At 43.6% G+C, this 19,880-nt stretch overlaps 1 protein-coding gene across 2 annotated transcripts; it reads right to left on the bottom strand.

Annotated features, from left to right (window-relative positions):
- Positions 1-2,495: 2,495 nt before the first annotated feature.
- CCDC190 (coiled-coil domain containing 190) lies at positions 2,496-11,238 on the bottom strand. 2 transcript variants are annotated; one of them, XM_025420893.3, is made up of 5 exons: positions 10,960-11,166; positions 9,697-9,895; positions 4,678-4,804; positions 3,841-4,408; positions 2,496-2,977 (listed from the first exon to the last, which is right to left on the bottom strand). In XM_025420893.3, the coding sequence occupies exons 2-5, from the start codon at positions 9,890-9,892 to the stop codon at positions 2,912-2,914; spliced, it is 957 nt and encodes a 318-aa protein (XP_025276678.1). In that variant the 5' UTR covers positions 9,893-9,895; positions 10,960-11,166; the 3' UTR covers positions 2,496-2,911. The 2 variants fall into 2 exon arrangements, 1 of the variants encoding a protein (XP_025276678.1); XR_007409180.1 differs by lacking the exons at positions 2,496-2,977; positions 4,678-4,804; positions 9,697-9,895 and having other exon boundaries at positions 2,987-4,408; positions 10,960-11,238.
- Between the last annotated feature and the right edge of the window lie 8,642 nt (positions 11,239-19,880).

The following is a 19,880-nucleotide window of genomic DNA, read 5'->3' as shown; positions in this document are numbered from 1 at the left end:
GGAAATTCTTTAGGAAAAATACCATTCAAATATGAATTCTTTTTTTTTTTAAAGATTTTATTTATTTGAGAGATAGAGACACAGCATGAGTAGGGGAGAGGAGGCAGAGGGAGAGGGAGAAGCAGACTCCCTGCGGAGCAGGAAGCCCAATGTGGGGGCTCAATCCCAGGACCCTGGGGTCATGACCTGAGCTGAAGGCAGATGCTTAATTGAGCAACCCGGGTGCCCCTCAAATGTGAATTCTTATACCTATTCTACAAAATTATATCTAATCTCTTGTGCAATCATATTGAAATAACTGTTGGAATCACTCATTCTGCTCATGCTATCCTAGTGGCTAGAGCTTAAACTGAGAGAGAAAGAGGCTGAGCCCTGGCGACAGCTCTGGCTCTGCAGGCACCTGCTTCCCACTTCCTGCAGCTCACTCCAGGTTAGACCTCAGCAAGAGTGTGCACAAATTTCCCAGCAGCGGATTGCGTAATTACATATCTTCACGGATAACTTGCATACATTTTCTCTCTACCACATGCTTTTGGAATAGTATTTTAATAGAAATAATGTGGAGTCGAGAAGCCCCACGCCAGTATTGGGTGTGATTCCAAGCAACACGTGTAAAGTGTGTTTGGAGTCTTTATTATGTGTTTCCCTTTGACCAGGAAGGTTTCTCCCTTGCCCAGCGTCACAGCCCAACCTGAATGGAATTAAACTGGAGCGATTGAAAGTAATCAAACCAATTGCATTCGATTTCATCCGCAGTTTCTAGGTAGTGCCGGCTACTGGGACCCAGGACAGTAGTGCTTTCTCTGCCCCAGAGAGACAATGGGAGAACCTGCATTTGGTTCATATAACATCTAATTAGGAACAGACCTTTTCTCCTACACATCTCAGGTGGGCCGCATCCCCAGCCACATCTGAGACATCTCAGCACCACGCTGCTCCACCTGGATCCCGCTGAGAACTCCCGGCGTGGTCAGGTGCACGCATGGGGTGGGCGCTTTTCTCCCGGGAACTGCTGCCAGCTTTGCTTGATACCATCGCAGTCCGATCCAGCAACTTCCAGTTGTTCTGTTTTTCCAGTTTTGTTTCTCTTCAACCACGTGAGCTATGATTCCTTAGGGTCCTGACCAGTTAAAATCCCTCCTTCCCCACCCCAGTGTGGCTTGGGCTCCGCAGGAGCATGAGGCCTGAGGCCTGGCCTCCCCATCTCCCTCCTTCTGTCCTCTGTATCCAAATGCCTGTGCATGGCTGGGGTCCAGCTGCAGTTCTATGTCTCTGGCAGGTCTTGCTATGCCGGCTGTCATTGATGTGGGGCTGATGACTTCTGTTTGGTTGGCACAGAGGCTCCTCTGGCCCTGGGGTTCTTGGAGTGGGGGCGGACCTCTCAAGTTCCCCTCCCTCTGCCTGGCCTTCACCCTCAGAGGGGCTGTCACAACTTTTACCCAATCATGGAGGGCTGTGGGAAACTTTGAGGTCCCTCTCAGCAGCCTGCACCACCGTGGGACCCTGGGTGACAGGCTGAGCCACCATCTCAGAGTTTTCTAGATGCCTCTGCCTCCGGGTGGAGCGTGGATTCCCTGCCCGCTGGATGGGTTCAGGTGATGAGGTGAAAGCCCCCTTTCCCTTACGGCAGGGGGAAGGGGTATAAATGGGGAAGACTGCTTCCTCAATACACCTCTGAATTAATGATGCATGTAGTAAAAAAATGTCAGGTTCCCTCAAAATTGAAGTATGAGTTTTTCCTTCTCATTATTTTTAATTTTATTGCATACGATTTTCAGTTATAGGGTAAGAAAGTATTTCAAAGTGAAAATGAGGGCATAAGCCATTGTACATTGTGTCAGTGCCCCCCACCCCCGGCTTTCTGAGAGAGAAGATAGGACAGGAAAGTAGTATCCTGGCCCTTGGTCCTCATTCACATTACCATTTAGAGATTTTGCTTATCGTGAGCCTCAATTTTTTTCTTTTCTGTAAAATGGAAGCAGTTGTCTCACCGATTTCTAACCCTTCAGAGGCTTTTGCAAAGGCTTAATACAGTGGTGTTTTAACCACCTCGCCAGATTGTCTCTGAACAGTGCCCAGTGTCCTTTGGGGAGCACACTGATCCCCCGGGGGGGACCATGGGACGAATGAATGACTTGAAGCTGACTCGCTGCAAGCCGTCCTGGAGCTCAGTGTGCCTCGGGAAGACTAGGGCTTTGCCCCGTCCTTTAGGGCATAATGAGTTAGGGCAGCCACGGCCCCCGCAGCAGCTTCCCGCCTGGTTGTGTTGAGTGGTGCCAATAAAAGTGCTCATCTGTTGTATCGAAGGAGGAACACATATTGGACTAAATGATAAGAACATGAAATCTGTGTGGATGGAAGGTTCGTAATGCACAATTTTGGGGCAGCGCAGGACACGTCATTTTAAAGAGGGTGTATCAGGTCCCGGAGTGGGAAGGCCAGGCAGGCCTGGGCCCCTCTGACCTGTGAAGACACAAGCACGGTCACAGCGAGGACCGTGCAGAATGTTTATTTCTTGAGTTGGCAACACAGGTGTGCTCAGGGTGGGGGCTTGATGGCACGCAGGGAGCAGGGCCCAGGCTGAGGCCACATCCCCAGTGGCTTGGCCTGGACGAAAGGCCCTGGAGGAGCGAGACAGATCCTTTGGGAAACTCCCCCTTGGAGCATGCTTGAAATGCAGACAGACAGGGTTTAGGCAGGAAACAAGGAGGAAGGACATACAATAAGGGGCTGGGGCACTTTGCAGGGGGCTCTCTACACTGTGGGGTCTGCTAGCTGGGGCCTGGGCCCGTGGGAATAAAGTAAGTGTCCGTGAATCCCTCCTGTGGCTCCGGCCTGCCTTCCTCGGTTGCTTTGCTTCTTGGGGAGGAAATGTTGGAGGAGGTGATACAAATTGTTTACTCTTCCTTTATTAGGATCCAGAAAGTGTGCTCTGAGTGGGTAGAAAGCAGGAATGAGAAAACCAAAGTGGAGCCACCTGGGAAGAAAGGAAGGAAGGAAAGACTTCGGTGTTTGTTTGTTGGTTTTTTTTTTTTTTTTTTTTTTTTTTTTTTTTACCAAGATGAACAATTTACTCCAGAAATAATTAACAGGTCAGTGCTTTTCACAAGTACTTATTAATGAATTCAGTGAGATCCAAGAATATATTACATCTCTAAAATATAATAGGTTGCAAAAAAAAAACCCATCAGAAATGACAGTGTTCTTACAAATCGCAAAGAAACATTGGACTTCTGTTCCTGCTTAGGATGTAGAAATCAGCAAGAGCGTTGTTCTCACCCTAACGAGAGCAAGCCTGGTAGTCTTAAAAAATCCTATTTTTTTCTTGCCCTTCAGGTAGCAGGTTTTTTTTTCTTTTTTTTTCAGGGAGCAGGTTTTATTTCTAGCACCTACGAGGATGCGTATTTCCGAGAATGCTCCTATGCCCACCGTTCCAGTGAGGACAGAAGACCTTTGTCCTTTGCCAGCAGGTGGCACCGTAAGAGCCTCCTATAAGAAAAGGGGTGACCAAAGTAAGCAAGACCCCGAATATTTTTCTTTTCGGGGAAAAGTCTAGTCATCAGTGGAGATGCACAGAATTGGTGGCATCAGCAACACGTGGGCACTGCTTACAGCGTTTTCAGAAGATTCGTCTCTCCCCTCATTTGTCATATGCCCGTCTTGCTCGTTCAGTGAAAGATTCTATCCCCATAAAAGGAAAAAAAGGCCCGAGGGTTTAAAATAAAATCGACACACATTATATACTACTTTCTGCAGCTTCTTGAGGAACGCATCCCTTTAGCAAGTACGATCTACGTTATTGTGAGGTTACCTGGGTGGTTAGGGCCGGAGGGTGCTCACCGTGTCCTCACGTTCCTGGGCTGCCCTGGGCTGCAAGGATTCCTCGTGCCCGAATATCTCCCCGATAGTAAGCAATCTCTCAGACTCGGGGGGGACCCTGTGCCGGAGGTAGTGGGCGTTTCTGACCTTCGCAAACAGCTCTGAGAAGGTAGGTGTTGTGGACTCGCCTTTCCAATTTCCTGCACATTCCCTGGGGTTCAGGGGGCTTTGTCTCCCGGCCTGGGGGTCTGGCTTTAGGCTGGCATCCTCCGACCTGGCCTCATCAACGTGTGCTCTTCCACTCTCGCCAGCTGGGCTGGAACCGGGGCCTTGATCTACAGTGTGGGTGGAGACATCTCCATCCTGACACAGAGTAGAGATGCCCTTGTTGGACTCTTTGCCCTTCGGGGGCCTTAGGCAGTCTTTCTCTTGGGCTTGTGTCTTCTCGGCTGTGAAGTGGGAAGCCTTGTAGTTTGGAGGTAGTGACTGTTCTTTGCTTTTCACGGAGTCCCTTAGACCAGCCTGATGGAAAGGAGGCACCTGTGTCTTGGATTTATATATCTCTTGGGTCGTGTTGGTGGCCAGTGCTCTGGGGAAAGAGGTAAAAAGAAGAAAGATCTGTGAAAGCCAGCAACAAGGCCCATATTTGGAATTTCCCAGTTGTTAGGTCACGTTTGGTGTGGAATTAATTGGCTGAGGTGATGAAGTGGCTGAGAAGGAGGTGGTCAAGCTATGGGGAAGTGTTTCATTGCTTAAGGAGGAAAGGCAGCATTTTCTTAGGGAGAGGATGATTCAGGGAGGTGAAGTGGGAAGGAGGATTCAGTAGCATCCCCATGAGGGTAGTAAGCATTTTCTCACCTAACTTTATTAGCCTGTGGAACTCTGTGCTTCTGCCTTCCTGGTGGTGAGGGCACAAGGACATCTTCTGGTCTCTTCTGAATTTCATTCCCCAAATAAGAGGAGAGTTTTTTCTTGATAATATCTGCTTTGAGTCAATAAAAAGTGTTACCGGTTGAATTCTGTTTTCCCCAAATGTCATAGGTAGATGTCCTAACCCCATAGCACCTCAGAACTTGTAGAAATAGGAGATAGGGCCTTTAAGGAGATAGGCCAGTTAAGAGGAGGTCATTAGGGGGAGCCCTAATCCATGGCTGGTGTCCTTATAACAAGGGGAAATTTGGACACAGAGACACAGATAGAGGGAGGACAGTGGTGAAGGGATGTAGGGGAAAGACAGCCACTGGTACTCCAAGGAGAGAGGCCTGAGAGTAGTCCTTCCCTTAGAGCCTCAGAGCGAATCAGTCCCCCAGACACCTCGATCTTGGACTTGGAGCCTCCAGAACCACAAGGCAATAAATAAGACAGCCAGTTAGTGGTTCTCTCTGACGGAAACCCTAAAAACTAACCTAGTAAGAGAAGAACAGAAAGGATTCTGGACTGGAAACTTGTTCTCTGGGCAGAGAACCAACATACAAACGCTCTCAGACCGCATACACATAAGACGGATTTGGCAGGACGGGGGAAGACAGAAAAACTTACAGCAGCTCCCCAGTGTTGACCTAGAACATGTTAACAAGGATTTAGAAATACTGAGATTAGAGGTTGAAACTGGCTGGAGGCCCGTGGAGGTTTTGTTTGAATGTCTTACTTGGCAAGCATTGTGTTTTCAAGACAAAATAACTGGGCGTGGGCGATACCCAGAGATGGTGCCCTATTGTTTCATTCACCTCAATTATGTGACCTCCTACTCGCCTGACCCAGGAGTTGCAACTGCCGGGTACGATTAAGTGGGTTTTTCACTCTTTGAGTAAATGTTTCAGCATCTTGGAGTCATGGCTGCTCTGGAGGACCCTGTTAGCCTTCAGGACACCTCAGGAGTTGGTGACTTGGGGTTGAAAGTCTTGCGCTGGTTTGGGAGTGAGTTCTCTGAATGTGCATGGGGTCAGCAGGCACCAGGCAGAGGGAATATGACCAGATAAGGGGACTGGAACTCACATTAAACTCCTAACACTGCTTCATCTGATCACTTCTTTGCGAGGTAGTCAAGACAGGAGACTGTCTTTCGTGAGCCCTTCTTCCCCTGTTGTTTCCTTGAGTGTGTGTGTGTCTTTTCCATGTAATAACCTCATCTGTTTCCTATAAGCTGAGAGATTTTAAGCTACTTCTCCCAGCCAGGCCATTCTTCTGCAGTTTGGCCCTGTTGAGTCAACAGGCTCAGAAATGAACATAACTTTCCTGACACTACATCTGTCCTCCGTGTTCCCTTGTGGACACACGGCACCTGGATGTGTCCAGCTGTCCCACTCAATAAGATTAATTGAAAACCAACTTTGTGCCAGGCAATAGACTCTGGGCCCTGGACATATAATTACTCGCAAAGCTCTGACGATTCTACTTGCCAAATATCTCAAAATACTCATTCTCTTCACTCGGCTAATCCTCTGGTTTAGGTCTGAATTTGGGGATTCTCTTAAACCTTGCAGCCAGGGTGAACATGTCATCTCATCTCCCCACCGCCAGACCCTGGAGGGCGAAAACTAAACTCCTTTGTAAGACCTATGGAACTCTCCATGAGCGGAGACACTGCCCATACGGCCTTGCCTCAACACCGTGCCTCACCTTCTCCTCGCCCCTCACCCTCCTCAGTACTGGACTATTTGGAGCAAGTTATGCTCATGCGGCGCCTTTGTACATACTGTTCCCTCTGGCCTGGGTGTGTCCCACGTGTCCTCCATGCAAACCGTGCTGCCCCCTGCCCCATTCTCCTCCAGGATTCTGCTTGCACACTGCTTTTTTTGGGAGATCTCACCTGAGGCCCTTTGACATAGGAATCTTCTTATGCTCCTGCCCTACTTTGGAAATAACTCTAATTTAGCAATTAGTATTTTCTTTTTTTTTTTTTTTTAAGATTTTATTTATTTATTCATGAGAGACACAGAAACAGAGGCAGAGGGAGAAGCAGGCTCCCTGTAGGAAGCCCGATGTGGGACTCGATCTTGGGACCCCGGGATCATGCCCTGAGCTAAAGGCAGACGCTCAACCACTGACCGTCCCAGCAATTAGCATCTATCATAATTTTTCACAAGCACAGCTACCTTCCAATTTAAACGTGAGCATCTACAGGAAGCGGATCATGTTTTTTTTTTTTTTTTTTTTTTTTTTTAATATTTAGAATCCCGCATCTATTGGAGTGGCTGTAATACTGTTTTGTAAAGTCTGGTCCACAAAATACCTGTCCCATAATAATCTGCCTTAGTATCGCCTCAGTTAAACATGTGGGTTTTTGAGCCTAATTCCCAACCTGAATATCCAAATCTTTACAGATGAGGACTGGGAATATGCATTTTAGATAATCCACCAACCGGCATATAGTTGAATCTCAGTAACAATTTTGGTAAATGAATCATGGAAAAATACTGCCTAGTGCAATGCCTGATAAATACTGAAATGTAATACATATTATTTCATCCCCTTTTCCTTATCCCCCCCCCCCCTTTCCCTTTATTGTACTGTCAAGAAGCCTGAGGCTCAGAAAGAATATGACTTTCTAAAGGACAGAGGGACGGAGGCCGCTGAATCAGTTTCCTGCCTCCTGGTCCAGACTTTCCCACACTACCTGCCACTGAGGCAAACTTGCTACTCAGCCAGGACACCAGCTACCTCGGGCCTGGCCTTCTGCATACCTCCCCCACCCCTCTCCTTGGAAGTAGGTATATGGTCTTCAGTGTCCTTTTGAGAATGGAAGTGGAATTTAATTAGATGGCTTTTAAGGTTCTTTTCCAGTCTATGAGCGCTCATTGGAGTTTGTTTTTTTTTTTTTTTTTTTTTTTTTTTTTTTATTTATTTATGATAGTCACAGAGAGAGAGAGAGAGAGGCAGAGACACAGGCAGAGGGAGAAGCAGGCTCCATGCACCGGGAGCCTGACGTGGGATTCGATCCCGGGTCTCCAGGATCGCGCCCTGGGCCAAAGGCAGGCGCCAAACCGCTGCGCCACCCAGGGATCCCTGGAGTTTGTTTTAACCATTTTTGCAGACAGGGAAATAGAAGGCAGAGAAGTTCAGCTACTTGCTCAGAATCCTCCTTCAGACCCAAAGCTGTGGGAAATAATTCCCAGGCCAGCTGTTTGGACATTACTCTTTATTCTTGCACCCATATATTAGCTGTGTAGGCCTAAACAGATTTACATTGAATACGACACCTGGCTTTCCTCTGGAACATGCTCTAGCATTTTCAGAGCTTCTGAGTCCTGATACCTGCCTTTAGTGAGAAGGGCCTATAGTTTCCCAGAGCTGGGGGGGCGGGGGGGGGGGTCCTTTCTGTGCTGAATTTTGTTGTAAAGCAAAATCTAATTATTTTAATGATGGATGTAGTTTCTACAAATCGTACAACTAGTTTGTGGTTTTCTTTCTTTTTTTAAAAAAACTATTTTTAAAATTTAAATTCAATTTGCCAACATATAGTATAACACCCAGTGCTAGTTTGCAGTTGTCAACAAAGCAGGAGTTTTATTTTATTTTATTTTAGTTTAGTTTAGTTTTTTTTTAGCAGTAGAAGTTTTAATCCTGTAACCATCTTTTATTGATTGATTGACTGATTGATTGATTAAGTGATCAGAGTAAACACTTACCTAACACTTATTGTGTGTTTAGGTACTGTTCCAAGTGCCTAAATCCTCAACTAACTTCATGAAGTGGGGAACATCATTTCTATTTAACTTGGAGGCAAGTGAGGCACAGACTGGTCCAGTGAGCCCCCCAAGGCCTCACCCTAGTAAATGAGAATCAGGATTTCAACACTGACAGTCTGGGTCCAGATTCTGTGTTCTTAGCCACCATGTTTAATGGGATCATCAAATAGAGGAGTTTTCTTTCCCCATTTTTTTTTGACTGGTGTAAGCAGCTCTGGAAGGTCCAAGATTCTGGACACCACCCTGTAGTCCTTTGTTCCATGATGATCAGTAGCTACTAACCAGAACCAGTTTTTTAGCTTACATTATTCTCATTATCACTACTTAACTACTTACTTATCTCCATAAATTGGATGGTCTTCTGAGTGATGTATACACTTGGAAAGGGTTATTTGGAGACAGGAGGTTTTATGGAAGAACATTATTATAAAGAATATGAGCACATGGCTTACAGGTAAAGAGGTCTCTTTGGGAAAACAGCAGAAATATTGGGTCTTTGCCTTCAGAGTCCAAGAAAACACAGTACTGATATACCACACAATTACTTGTTTGAAATTTTCTGACCTAAGCAAAATCTGTAGGCTCTAGTGTGAACACACATAGGAAGGTGATTGAGAAGTTCGTTTTGCACAGAAGGTAGGAAGGGCCTCAATCTCATTGGCGAGTGTTGAAAATGGCCAGATGCTCTTGCTCAGCCCCATCAGAGGACAGCTGTCAGTATGAGGATATTGATTTGTGGTTGCTAATCCTGGGGATCTTTTTTTTTTAACTTCCCTTTCTTAATGTGACATGCACATTAACAGTTGCTCAATCAATGCTGACCAAGCATAGAGATGAAACCAAATCAACCCAGATGTAGTGAAAGGAAAGCAGAATGGAAAATAATGTAAAAAGAAAACAAAGGTCTAAAGCAAGAAAAAGCTCATTTGAAACACAGAAGTAACTGGAAGCCTGAGAAGTATTAGCTCAAAAAGCCTCGCTGCTGAGCTGCTGGGGGAAGCTGTGTAACCCAGGGAGGAGGGTGGTGGGAGGGCAGGCAGCCTCAAATCCAGGTCGGGTTAAGTTCTTGCTTCCTTGATATCCAGGTCTCTGAAAGAGCCCTTGTCCTGAGGCAGGGATGCCACTCTGGCCTCAGCCAGGTGATGGCTTGCTGCCCTGGCCTGCCTCTCCCTAATCCCGGAGACCTCACCTTGCTGCAACCTCTGCAGTTCTTTCTGGAGCTGTCTCTGCTCCTGGGTCAGCAGCTTCATATGGTACAGGCAGATGTGCTCTAATCTCTGCAGTCTTTGGCTGAGTCTGGCTTCTGCCCACCTAGTGTTCTTCCTCTCCAAATCAAAGTGCATATACAGAGGGCCCATGACCATGTGTCTCTCCATCCTCTTCATGGTCTACAGACAATAATACGAGAGTCTCTCACACACCATGACTAACCTGATAGAGAAAGATGGGAGGACTCTGAACATTGGCTTTTAATCAGGTTTCAATATTTGAATCCTGTGTTTTTCTGAAACCACAGCTGGCCACTCAGATGAAGTCACACCATTGGGAAACTTTGCCCTGTTACTAATGAATTCCTAGGGTGACATAGAGAATTGAGGGTAAAATTGTTCTCCTGAGGCTTAGTGTCCTTCCAATAAAATAGCGATAGATGGTAGGTTCCCTATGTAGTCCCAATAAGATTGCCATAAAGATCAAGCATATGAACAACTCTTTGGAGAGAAACAATAGAAACACTTCACTTATACAAGGCATTATTTACTTAATAAGAGAGTCTCTTCCACAATTCCTTAGAGGTTTCCCAAAAGCCTGCACAAGGGTCTGGAGAGGATCTGGGACTTAGGACAGAGCCATTTTCTGGGACCCTTTTTGGTTCATTCATTCACAATGAATGGGTCCATGCAGCCTGTAGCCTACCAGGTCCTAGGTACTACACTAAGTGCTGAGAGTCTTGGTGACCAAGTCACCATTCCCACTCCCAAGGGGCTTTCAGATTTGTGACTATAGAGTCTAATAATACACACTAAATCTGAACAGTCAACATTTCAAACATGGGAAGGGTAGGACCCTACTGGTCACAAAACAAGGCAGGTGTCCCAAACCAGCAGTCTGGGCAGCACTAGTGAGCCCAGTTGGGTTGGACATGCTCACCTATCTTCTCAGACCTCTGGTCCTCTCTACCCTTCTTGTACCTTGATGACCAAGCCCACACTGGCTTCCTCCTCCTGGGAACTCTCACATGCATAGGCAGGACGCACCTTCCTCTTCTTTGAGTCCTTCGCAATACTATTTCAGAACATGCCCCCAGGATATAAATGGATTGCTATTGATGGAGCTTTGGTGATAATAATACAGGAAAAAACTCAGTGTTAAAAGGGAGGATTAGTTCAGGACCCAGAAAGACCTTTTAAGACAGCTTGCTTTATAGTTTAAAGGACAGGTGAGTAGCACTTACCTACAAACCCAGAGTTCTCACCATGAGAATGCTGCTTGTATCTTTTGCTATGTCAGGCTGAGTCTGGATTAATGAGCTTGTTTTTCTTCAGGAAATTTAGGAGTTTGGTGTTAGGGAGTGGGGAGGAAGAGGCTGTTGGGGAGAATGTTGAATACTCTTGAAAGCTCTCTCCCATGCCACCTCCCCTGGGCAGGAATGCTAACTCCCTGGACACGGGCACCAATCCCAGATCTCTAAATAGCTCTGTGAGTTAAGGAAGCCTGCCAGCGTCCAGCAGTCCCCTAATGGGACCCATAGTGCTCCTTCTGGGCTGTGTCTATGGGAGCCAAGAATGAAAGCAAGGATTGTTTTACTGTGTTCTCATTCTCTCTCCTTCCCCACCCCCTTCTCTCTTTCCACCTCATTTGTCATCCCACCCCTCCCCCTACCTACCATGCTCATTCTGACTTCTTAGAAATCAGGCCAGGCCCCAAAAGAATGGACCGTTCTTTGTTTTCTGGTTTTGTTTTGTTTTTTTCCTGGAGGTGGGGTGAGGAGAGTGAGATTGTGCACATTTTGTGCAGGAGAGTAATCTTTTTTTTAAATTGTGCATTCTTGCACACCATACTCACTTTTCTCAGGCTTCTATCCATATTGTGTACTTCAGAGCTTATTAAGATTTTCTGTTGTGACATGAGAATTAGGTACAATGAACCTTAAGTCAACTTTTGTGATCAGAGTTTGGGCAACTGCTGTACACCAGTTGAACTATTGGTTATAGAGCAGAATATTAAGTGGGATCTTTACTGTTGCCTGGGGCTTCATCAGAAAACAGGAGGCACTCTTGTGCTACAGTCTAAACGAGACCTGACAGCTGTATGGCCTATTAATCCCCCCAGAGATTACTGAGAAGAGCTAAACAGTCCCTATTACCCACAGTCATCACCTAGCTAACAAGCTATTATAAGGAGATTACCGGGGAGAGGAAAAGGGAAGGCCATTATTTATTCTCTCAGTAGGAGGTAATTCCTTTTCCAGCCTTCCCACAGGTAATTCTCTCACCTCCAGTATTTAAATGAATAGGGTGGGGTTCCAAGAACACCATCGTAGAGAATGGAGTGCCTACACAGGCAGAGACTGGCAGCTCACTCCGCAGCTAGACTTGATGACCAACAGAACCATAGAAGAGTTCCCATTCCAGCCCTTTGCTGCCACCAGGACTCATGATGGTGAGGGATTTCTTAGAAAAGCTGGTTACTCCATGTCATCTTGAGAGCTGAGAAGGGAGGCTTGCAGAAATAATCCAAGGCTGGAGGATAGGAATGAGCCTTAGTGTGGTGAGTGCAAGGGAATAGTGACCAACCCACCCTAGTTCCCTCTTGGCCCTTTGAGAGTGCCAAAGAGGACCTGAGTAGTTTCCTGGCCCCATGTGAAGGAGCAGAGGGGTTATATAAGGAAGCAGAAACCATGGAAGACTTGAGGTCAAATAAGGTAATAACTTCACCAGAGTGAGCATTGAACCTCAGGTGGGGCCAGAGGAAGTAGGGACAGAGAGATCTGACTGAAGGAGAACTTCCTCATGAAAACACCTTGTAAGAGCAGAGGACAGCAGAAAACATAGAACATCACTGGTCAGGACAAGATTACTAATGGTCACACAAGCAACAGTTATATAGGAAGAGCTGTGCCTCTTCTGTTTCCCTTTGATCCCACAACCTCAGAAGGATTAGATACGGAGAAGACCGGGGAAGGGATTAGATATTGAGGAGACAGGGAGGGGGATTAGATATTAAGAAAACAGGAGAAGTATACAAAACAAGACCACATTCCCCATTCCACCCCAAGGTGTTGGAGAAGGAAGAATGATAAAGCAGTTAGTTCATCCCACTCCCTCTCCAAGTCCTTTGGAGTCTGGTGGGGGAAGGGTTTAAATTGTATGTGAGATTGGAACTTCTAAGGGGACTGGCCTTTTTATAACCAGAATGGCCAGGAATGTGGGGAATATGCCCACAATGTCACTAAAAGACAAGAAAGGAAAACCAGCAAAGATAATGATTGGAAATGTAAAATTGTCATTCTTTTTTTTTTAATTTATTTTAATTTATTTATGATAGTCACACACACACACACACACACACAGAGAGAGAGAGAGAAAGAGAGAGAGAGAGAGGCAGAGACATGGGCAGAGGGAGAAGCAGGCTCCATGCACCGGGAGCCTGATGTGGGATTCGATCCCGGGTCTCCAGGATCGCTCCCTGGGCCAAAGGCAGGTGCCAAACCGCTGTGCCACCCAGGGATCCCTAAAATTGTCATTCTTACATTGCATTCTGAGAGAAAGGGGGGGTTTCAACTGCTCGTTAAAGTGGTTATGATTAAAATAAATTTTACAGAATGGATTTTATTAGTTTGCACTCTGCACTTTCCTGTCTCTCTTTTTTATCTGGAGGGAGCATCCTTCTGTAGTCAAAGACAACTGAGATCAAATAATTCTGTCATTTAATAGAGTATATGGCTTTATTCATTAATTTGTCAAAGCCCCTGGTTCCTCATCTGTAAAAAGGGTTCAGAGTATCTTCAGCATAGGACTTCTAACAGAATTGAATGAAAGGATAAATGAAAAGTGTTTGTGCATAGTAGGTGCACAATAAAAGTTTCTGGTTTCTAGCAAAGGAATAGGAACTAGATTTACTCTTTTATGTGAAACAATTTAAAAATCAGACACAAAATTTATGAAATGATTTTTTGTTGTTGTTCCATTGGACATCAGGTAGAGAGGATGGCAGTCTCTGAAAGAGCAGAAACAAACCAGGCGATCCCTTTTATTGCCCCAGCTTACTGCCTGGGAAGAGGTTTCAGGCCACAGGGCAGGGAAAAGCAGCAAGGCATGGATTCCTGAGTTGAGGAGACAGAGGTAGAAGTCCAGAAAAACAAAGCAGCTAGCCTAGCATCAGCCAGGCAGAGTACCAGATTCAAGAAGCTCAATGAGTCCTAAGCAAAACAAACATACATAAAATGACTCTGAGGGATATAAGGTCTAACTGCTAAAAAAAAAAAGTAACAAAGAAATAAAGAGGGCAGCCCGGGTGGCTCAGCGGTTTGGCGCCTGCCTTCGGCTCAGGGTGTGATCCTGGAAACTCAGGATCGAGTCCCACATTGGGCTCCCTGTGTGGAGCCTGCTTCTCCCTCTGCCTGTGTCTGTGCCTCTCTCTCTCTCCATGTCTCTCTCATGAATAAATAAAGAAAATCTTAAAACAAAACAAAACAAAACAAAACAAAAAAAACCACAAAGAAATAAAGACAGCAATTGTCAATATCATAAATAAGAGAGGTACATCACTACAGATTCTACAGACAGTAAAAAGCTAATAAGAGAATATTGTAAATAAGTTTACACCAACAATTTGGCAAATTCAATGAAAAAGACAAATTCCTTGAAAGACATAAAATGCCAGTCCTTTATTTTATTTTTTTCTAAAAAGCAAATATTTATTTTTTTATTTTTTAATAATACATTTTTAATTGGTGTTCAATTTGCCATCATACAGAATAACACCCAGTGCTCATCCCATCAAGTGCCCCCCTCAGTGCCCATCACCCATTGACCCCCACCCCCCGCCCTCCTCCCCTTCCACCACCCCTAGTTCGTTTCCCAGAGTTAGGAGTCTTCATGTTCTGTCTCCCTTTCTGATATTTCCTACCCTTTTCTTCTCCCTTCCCTTCTATTCCCTTTCACTATTATTTATATTCCCCAAATGAATGAGACCATATAATGCTTGTCCTTCTCCGATTGACTTATTTCACTCAGCATAATCCCCTCCAGTTCCATCCATGTTGAAGCAAATGGTGGGTATTTGTCATTTCTAATGGCTGAGGAATATTCCATTGTATACATAAACCACAACTTCTTTATCCATTCATCTTTCGATGGACACCGAGGCTCCTTCCACAGTTTGGCTTATTGTGGACATTGCTGCTATAAACATCGGGGTGCAGGTGTCCCAGTTTTTCATTGCATCTGTATCTTTGGGGTAAATCCCCAGCAGTGCAATTGCTGGATCGTAGGGCAGGTCTATTTTTAACTCTTTGAGGAACCTCCACACAGTTTTCCAGAGTGGCTGCACCAGTGCACATTCCCACCAACAGTGTAAGGGATAGAATTCACATTCTATCCCTTTTCTCCGCATCCTCTCCAACATTTGTGGTTTCCTGCCTTGTTAATTTTCCCCATTCTCACTGGTGTGAGGTGGTATCTCATTGTGGTTTTGATATTTATTTCCCTGATGGCAAGTGATGCAGAGCATTTTCTCATGTGTGTGTTGGCCATGTCTATGTCTTCCTCTGTGAGATTTCTGTTCATGTCTTTTGCCCATTTCATTATTGGATTGTTTGTTTCTTTGCTGTTGAGTTGAATAAGTTCTTTATAGATCTTGGAAACTAGCCCTTTATCTGATACGTCATTTGCAAATATCTTCTCACATTCTGTAGGTTGTCTTTGAGTTTTGTTGACTGTATCCTTTGCTGTGCAAAAGCTTCTTATCTTGATGAAGTCCCAATAGTTCATTTTTGCTTTTGTTTCTTTTGCCTTTGTGAATGTATCTTGCAAGAAGTTACTGTGGCCGAGTTCAAAAAGGGTGTTGCCTGTGTTCTCCTCTAGGATTTTGATGGAATCTTGTCTCACATTTAGATCTTTCATCCATTTTGAGTTTATCTTTGTGTATGGTGCAAGAGAGTGGTCTAATTTCATTCTTCTGCATGTGGATGTCCAATTTTCCCAGCACCATTTATTGAAGAGACTGTCTTTCTTCCAGTGGATAGTCTTTCCTCCTTTGTCGAATATTAGTTGACCATAAAGTTGAGGGTCCACTTCTGGATTCTCTATTCTGTTCCATTGATCTATGTGTCTGTTTTTGTGCCAGTACCACACTGTTTTGATGACCACAGCTTTGTAGTACAACCTGAAATCTAAATGCCAGTCCTTTAAAAAGAAATAGATCAACAAAATACCCTTATTACAGATGAAAGAAACTGAATTTGTAGTTAAAGTCTTCCCACAAAGTAAACTGGGTGATTCTACCAAACATTTAAGGAAGAAATAAAGATGAACTTTACAGAAACTCTCCCAGAAAATTGAAAAGGAGATATTTCCAGAAAAAAATGTTATGAGAAATGAATACTGTAGAACAATATTTTTCATGATCATAAATATGAAGGATTGTAGATATGGTCTATCATATCAAATATGTAAAATATGTAAAAAGGATAATTATGACCAAATGTGGTTATCCCCAGAATGCAAGGGTGATTGAACGTTAAAAAATAAATCAATGTGGTTCATCATCTTAACAGACTAAAAGAGAAAAATATATAATTAGCTCCATAGATAAAGAAAAAAGACATGACAAAACCCAAAATTCCTTCTTGGTAAAATCTCTTAACAAAGACCAAGAGGGAACTTAGTCTCATAAAAGATATCGATGAAAAACTGATGACTAGCAATCATGCTTAATAGTGAAAGACTGAATTCTTTCTTATAAGATCACAGACAAGGCAAGGATGTCTACCTTCTATTCTACATTTAGATTAAATTTAAATTTAAAATGGCATCAAAACCACTCTTGGTGTTAGTGATAATACAGAGCAATTAAAACTTTCATGAATCGATGCTGGAAATGTAAAATTGTATTACTATTTTGGAGAAGAGTTTGGCAATTTCCCATAAAATTTAACATATACTTACACATGACCCAGAAATTCCATTCCTAGTTATTTAACCAAAAGAAATGAAAACATGTACTCAGCAATAAAAAAAACCCCCAAACATTGACACATATAATGGCACCAATAAATCTTACAGACATGATACTGGTGAAGGAATCCAGATACAAAAGAGAAACTGATTCTACACATTTGAAATATTAGGACAGATGCAATTACTCTGTAGTGAGAGATTAGATAACTGGTTGCCCAGGTTGAGAGGTGTGGATGAAGACTGATTGCAAAAAAGGAATGAGGAAGTTTCTGGGGGAGACAGAGGTGGTGATTATATGTTGCATACATTTGTCAAAACCAACAACGTGTAGATGTCAACTGTGAATTTTAAAGTATATAAATTATACCTCAGTAAAGCTGATTGAAAAAAAAACCTAATTTAATCTTGTCAAAAAGATGCAAGAGACTTCTGCTTTCACCATGAAGGATGGACTTTTATGAGAATTGCCCTTCTCCCTTAAAACTTGGAAAACTAAACAAAATATATGAAACTACTGCTTTCAGATGTTGGAAGATAGGCAATGAAGGTTTGTGATCCCCTGGAGATAAGATACAAACAAGGTGAACTCTGTGACTGCCCCACGTTAGTACCTGGATGCAGTTTCCAGGCTGTGGTGCAGGAAGGGGGCACCCAAACAGAATTCCACTGTCTCTTTGAGTTGAGGATCCAGAGAATGGGGTTTGGGCAGGCTTGGGTGGCTGGATGTATAAAACAGAACCAGACAGGAGGTAAATACTTGGTGGGGGCAGAGGGCCCAGAGATCTGCAGAGGAGTCCTTTTGAGTTTTTGGCTGACCTACTTCATGCAAGGATGAAATGTCCAATAAAACTGTGGATTAAGAAATAAAATGGAATATGTTCATATAATAAAAAACTATTTATAAAAAACAAAACAAAAACAAACAAACCCTACTGATACATGAAACAACATGTATTACTCTAAAAAAGCATTGTGTGAAGAGAAAGATGACCATACAAAAGACTAAATTTGGGTGACTTCACTTATAGAAAATTCTAGAAAAGGTAAACAAAGTGATAGAAAGCAGACAGAGAGGCAGCTTGGAGCCAAGCTAAGGAGCACAGATGGACTTGAAAGGACAAGAGAAAAGTTCCTGGGGGTCCTGGAGATGTTCTAATCTTGATCGTGATGTGTTTACATAGATGTTTGCATCTGTCAGAATTGTTCAAACTGTGTACTCAATATGGGTGAATTTTATTGGACAAACATTAAGCCTTAATAAAGCTGATTTAAAAAAAAAGACATAAGAATCATTATGAAAAGTTTCTACAGATCAATTATATTTGGAGGTGGCTTAGGTAGGGACTCACTACCCTGAAAATTAACAAAGGGAAAGGATCACGCATCTACACTGTCTTTCCTATATAAACTATATTTTCAGGGCGATGAAAGAGTAGATGAAGGAAAGGTTTTTTTTAGAAGTCTTGGAGCTACTAGATCAGAAGGAATGATAGCAGTAGGAAAACCATTTTATTTTATTTTTAAAAAAGATTTTACTGGGGCAGCCTGGGTGGCTCAGCGGTTTAGCGCCACCTTTGGCCCAGGGTGTGATCCTGGAGACCCAGGATCGAGTCCCACCTTGGGCTCCCTGCATGGGGCCTGCTTCTTCCTCTCCCTCCCTCTCTCTCTCTCTCTCTCTCTCTCTGTCTGTCTCTCATGAATAAATAAATAAAATTTTTTTAAAAAATATTTTACTTATTCATTTGAGAGGGAGAGAGAATCCCAAGCAGACTCCCCACAGAGCAGAGAGCCCAAAGCAGAACTCGATCCCAGGACCCTTAGATGATGACCTGAGCCACCAGGCACCCCAGAAAACCATCGTTTAAAAACCTCCATTGAAGTCATGGACCTACGCCAAGTCCTCAGTGGTACTAACACCCTCGGTGGAAGGTCGAGGGATACTTCAGAATGGAGGCATCAGCCAACACTCCTTAAGCTCATGGTTCACACTTAGAGACCTAAGAAAGGGAAAAGCAAGCATATTATTCACCATGAATACACCGAAGAAATATATTTACTAAGATATATTTAACCCAAATCTAGTCAAACCTCTAGGTCTGACTGACCATTCATAGAAATGTGAAGAAATGATTCAACAACTTGAGAAAGCCCAATCCAGAATGGGGGTCTCTCTAAAGAATTATCTGGTTTTCCTGACAAATCTATAGCAAGGACAGAAAAACCCAAGGGAGGGCCACTTGTAATAAAATAGTCTTAAAAGAAATAGCACCCAAGGTGATGTGTGGGCTTCTTTGGATCCTGATTTCCACAAACCAACTGTGAAAAGCACCTGTGGGACAAGTGGGAAATTTCAACGAAAATGGGTATTCGAAGATTTAAGGCGTTTTGCTAATTTTACTAGTTGTGATAATGGGGGGGTGCTTACGTTAATGAAGTCCTTATCAGTTAGAGGTACACATTGAAGTATTTACAGATGAAAAGACATGAGCTGATATTTTGTATCTGTTCCAAAAGACTCCAGTAAAAATGAAATAAAATACTAAAACAAGTGCATAAGAGCCTGCATGTGTGGGAAGAGGCGACACAAAAGTGGCAAAGTGTTGATAATTGTTGAAGCTGGGATGTGGGCGCAAAGAGTTTATTGGATGAGTCTTTCTAATTAGGAACATGTTTTAAAATTTTCCATAACAAGTAGTTAAAAAATTTTTTTTGAGGCAGCCAGATTGAGGGAAGACTTATTATATTCAAAGGAGTGATCAGTACATTTTTAGCTGAGTTTTCAACAGTAATGATGGAAAGCAGAAAACAGTGGAGTATCTTCAATATCCTGAAAGACAGTAAGTGCCAACCTAAAATTCTGTATGTGGTAAAATAAAGACATTCTCAGACAGATAAACAAAAAGCAGAGTCTGTACTGCCCTAAATAAAATTCTAAAGGATGTACTTATGGCAGAAAGAAACATTCCTAGATGTAGGACCAGGAAGGAATGTAGGGCAGAGAAAGTAGTAGATATGTGGGCACATCTAAATGAATAAAGGCTATAGAAAACCGAGATTTGGAAAATAAAATATTTAATGCACCATAATAAAGCATTGAGCTTTCAAAGGGGTAGGATGGATAATGTGTGAGCTTGTTGGGTTTCTGAAATCCAGCAGCCTTTACCAGAGAAGGGTAAAGACCCTAATTAACATG

Source organism: Canis lupus, chromosome 38 (genome assembly GCF_003254725.2).
Source record: "Canis lupus dingo isolate Sandy chromosome 38, ASM325472v2, whole genome shotgun sequence".
NCBI classification, from domain to species: Eukaryota; Metazoa; Chordata; class Mammalia; order Carnivora; family Canidae; genus Canis; species Canis lupus.
The sequence above is the reverse complement of the archived record's forward strand: the minus strand, read 5'-3'. Positions and strand labels throughout refer to the sequence as shown.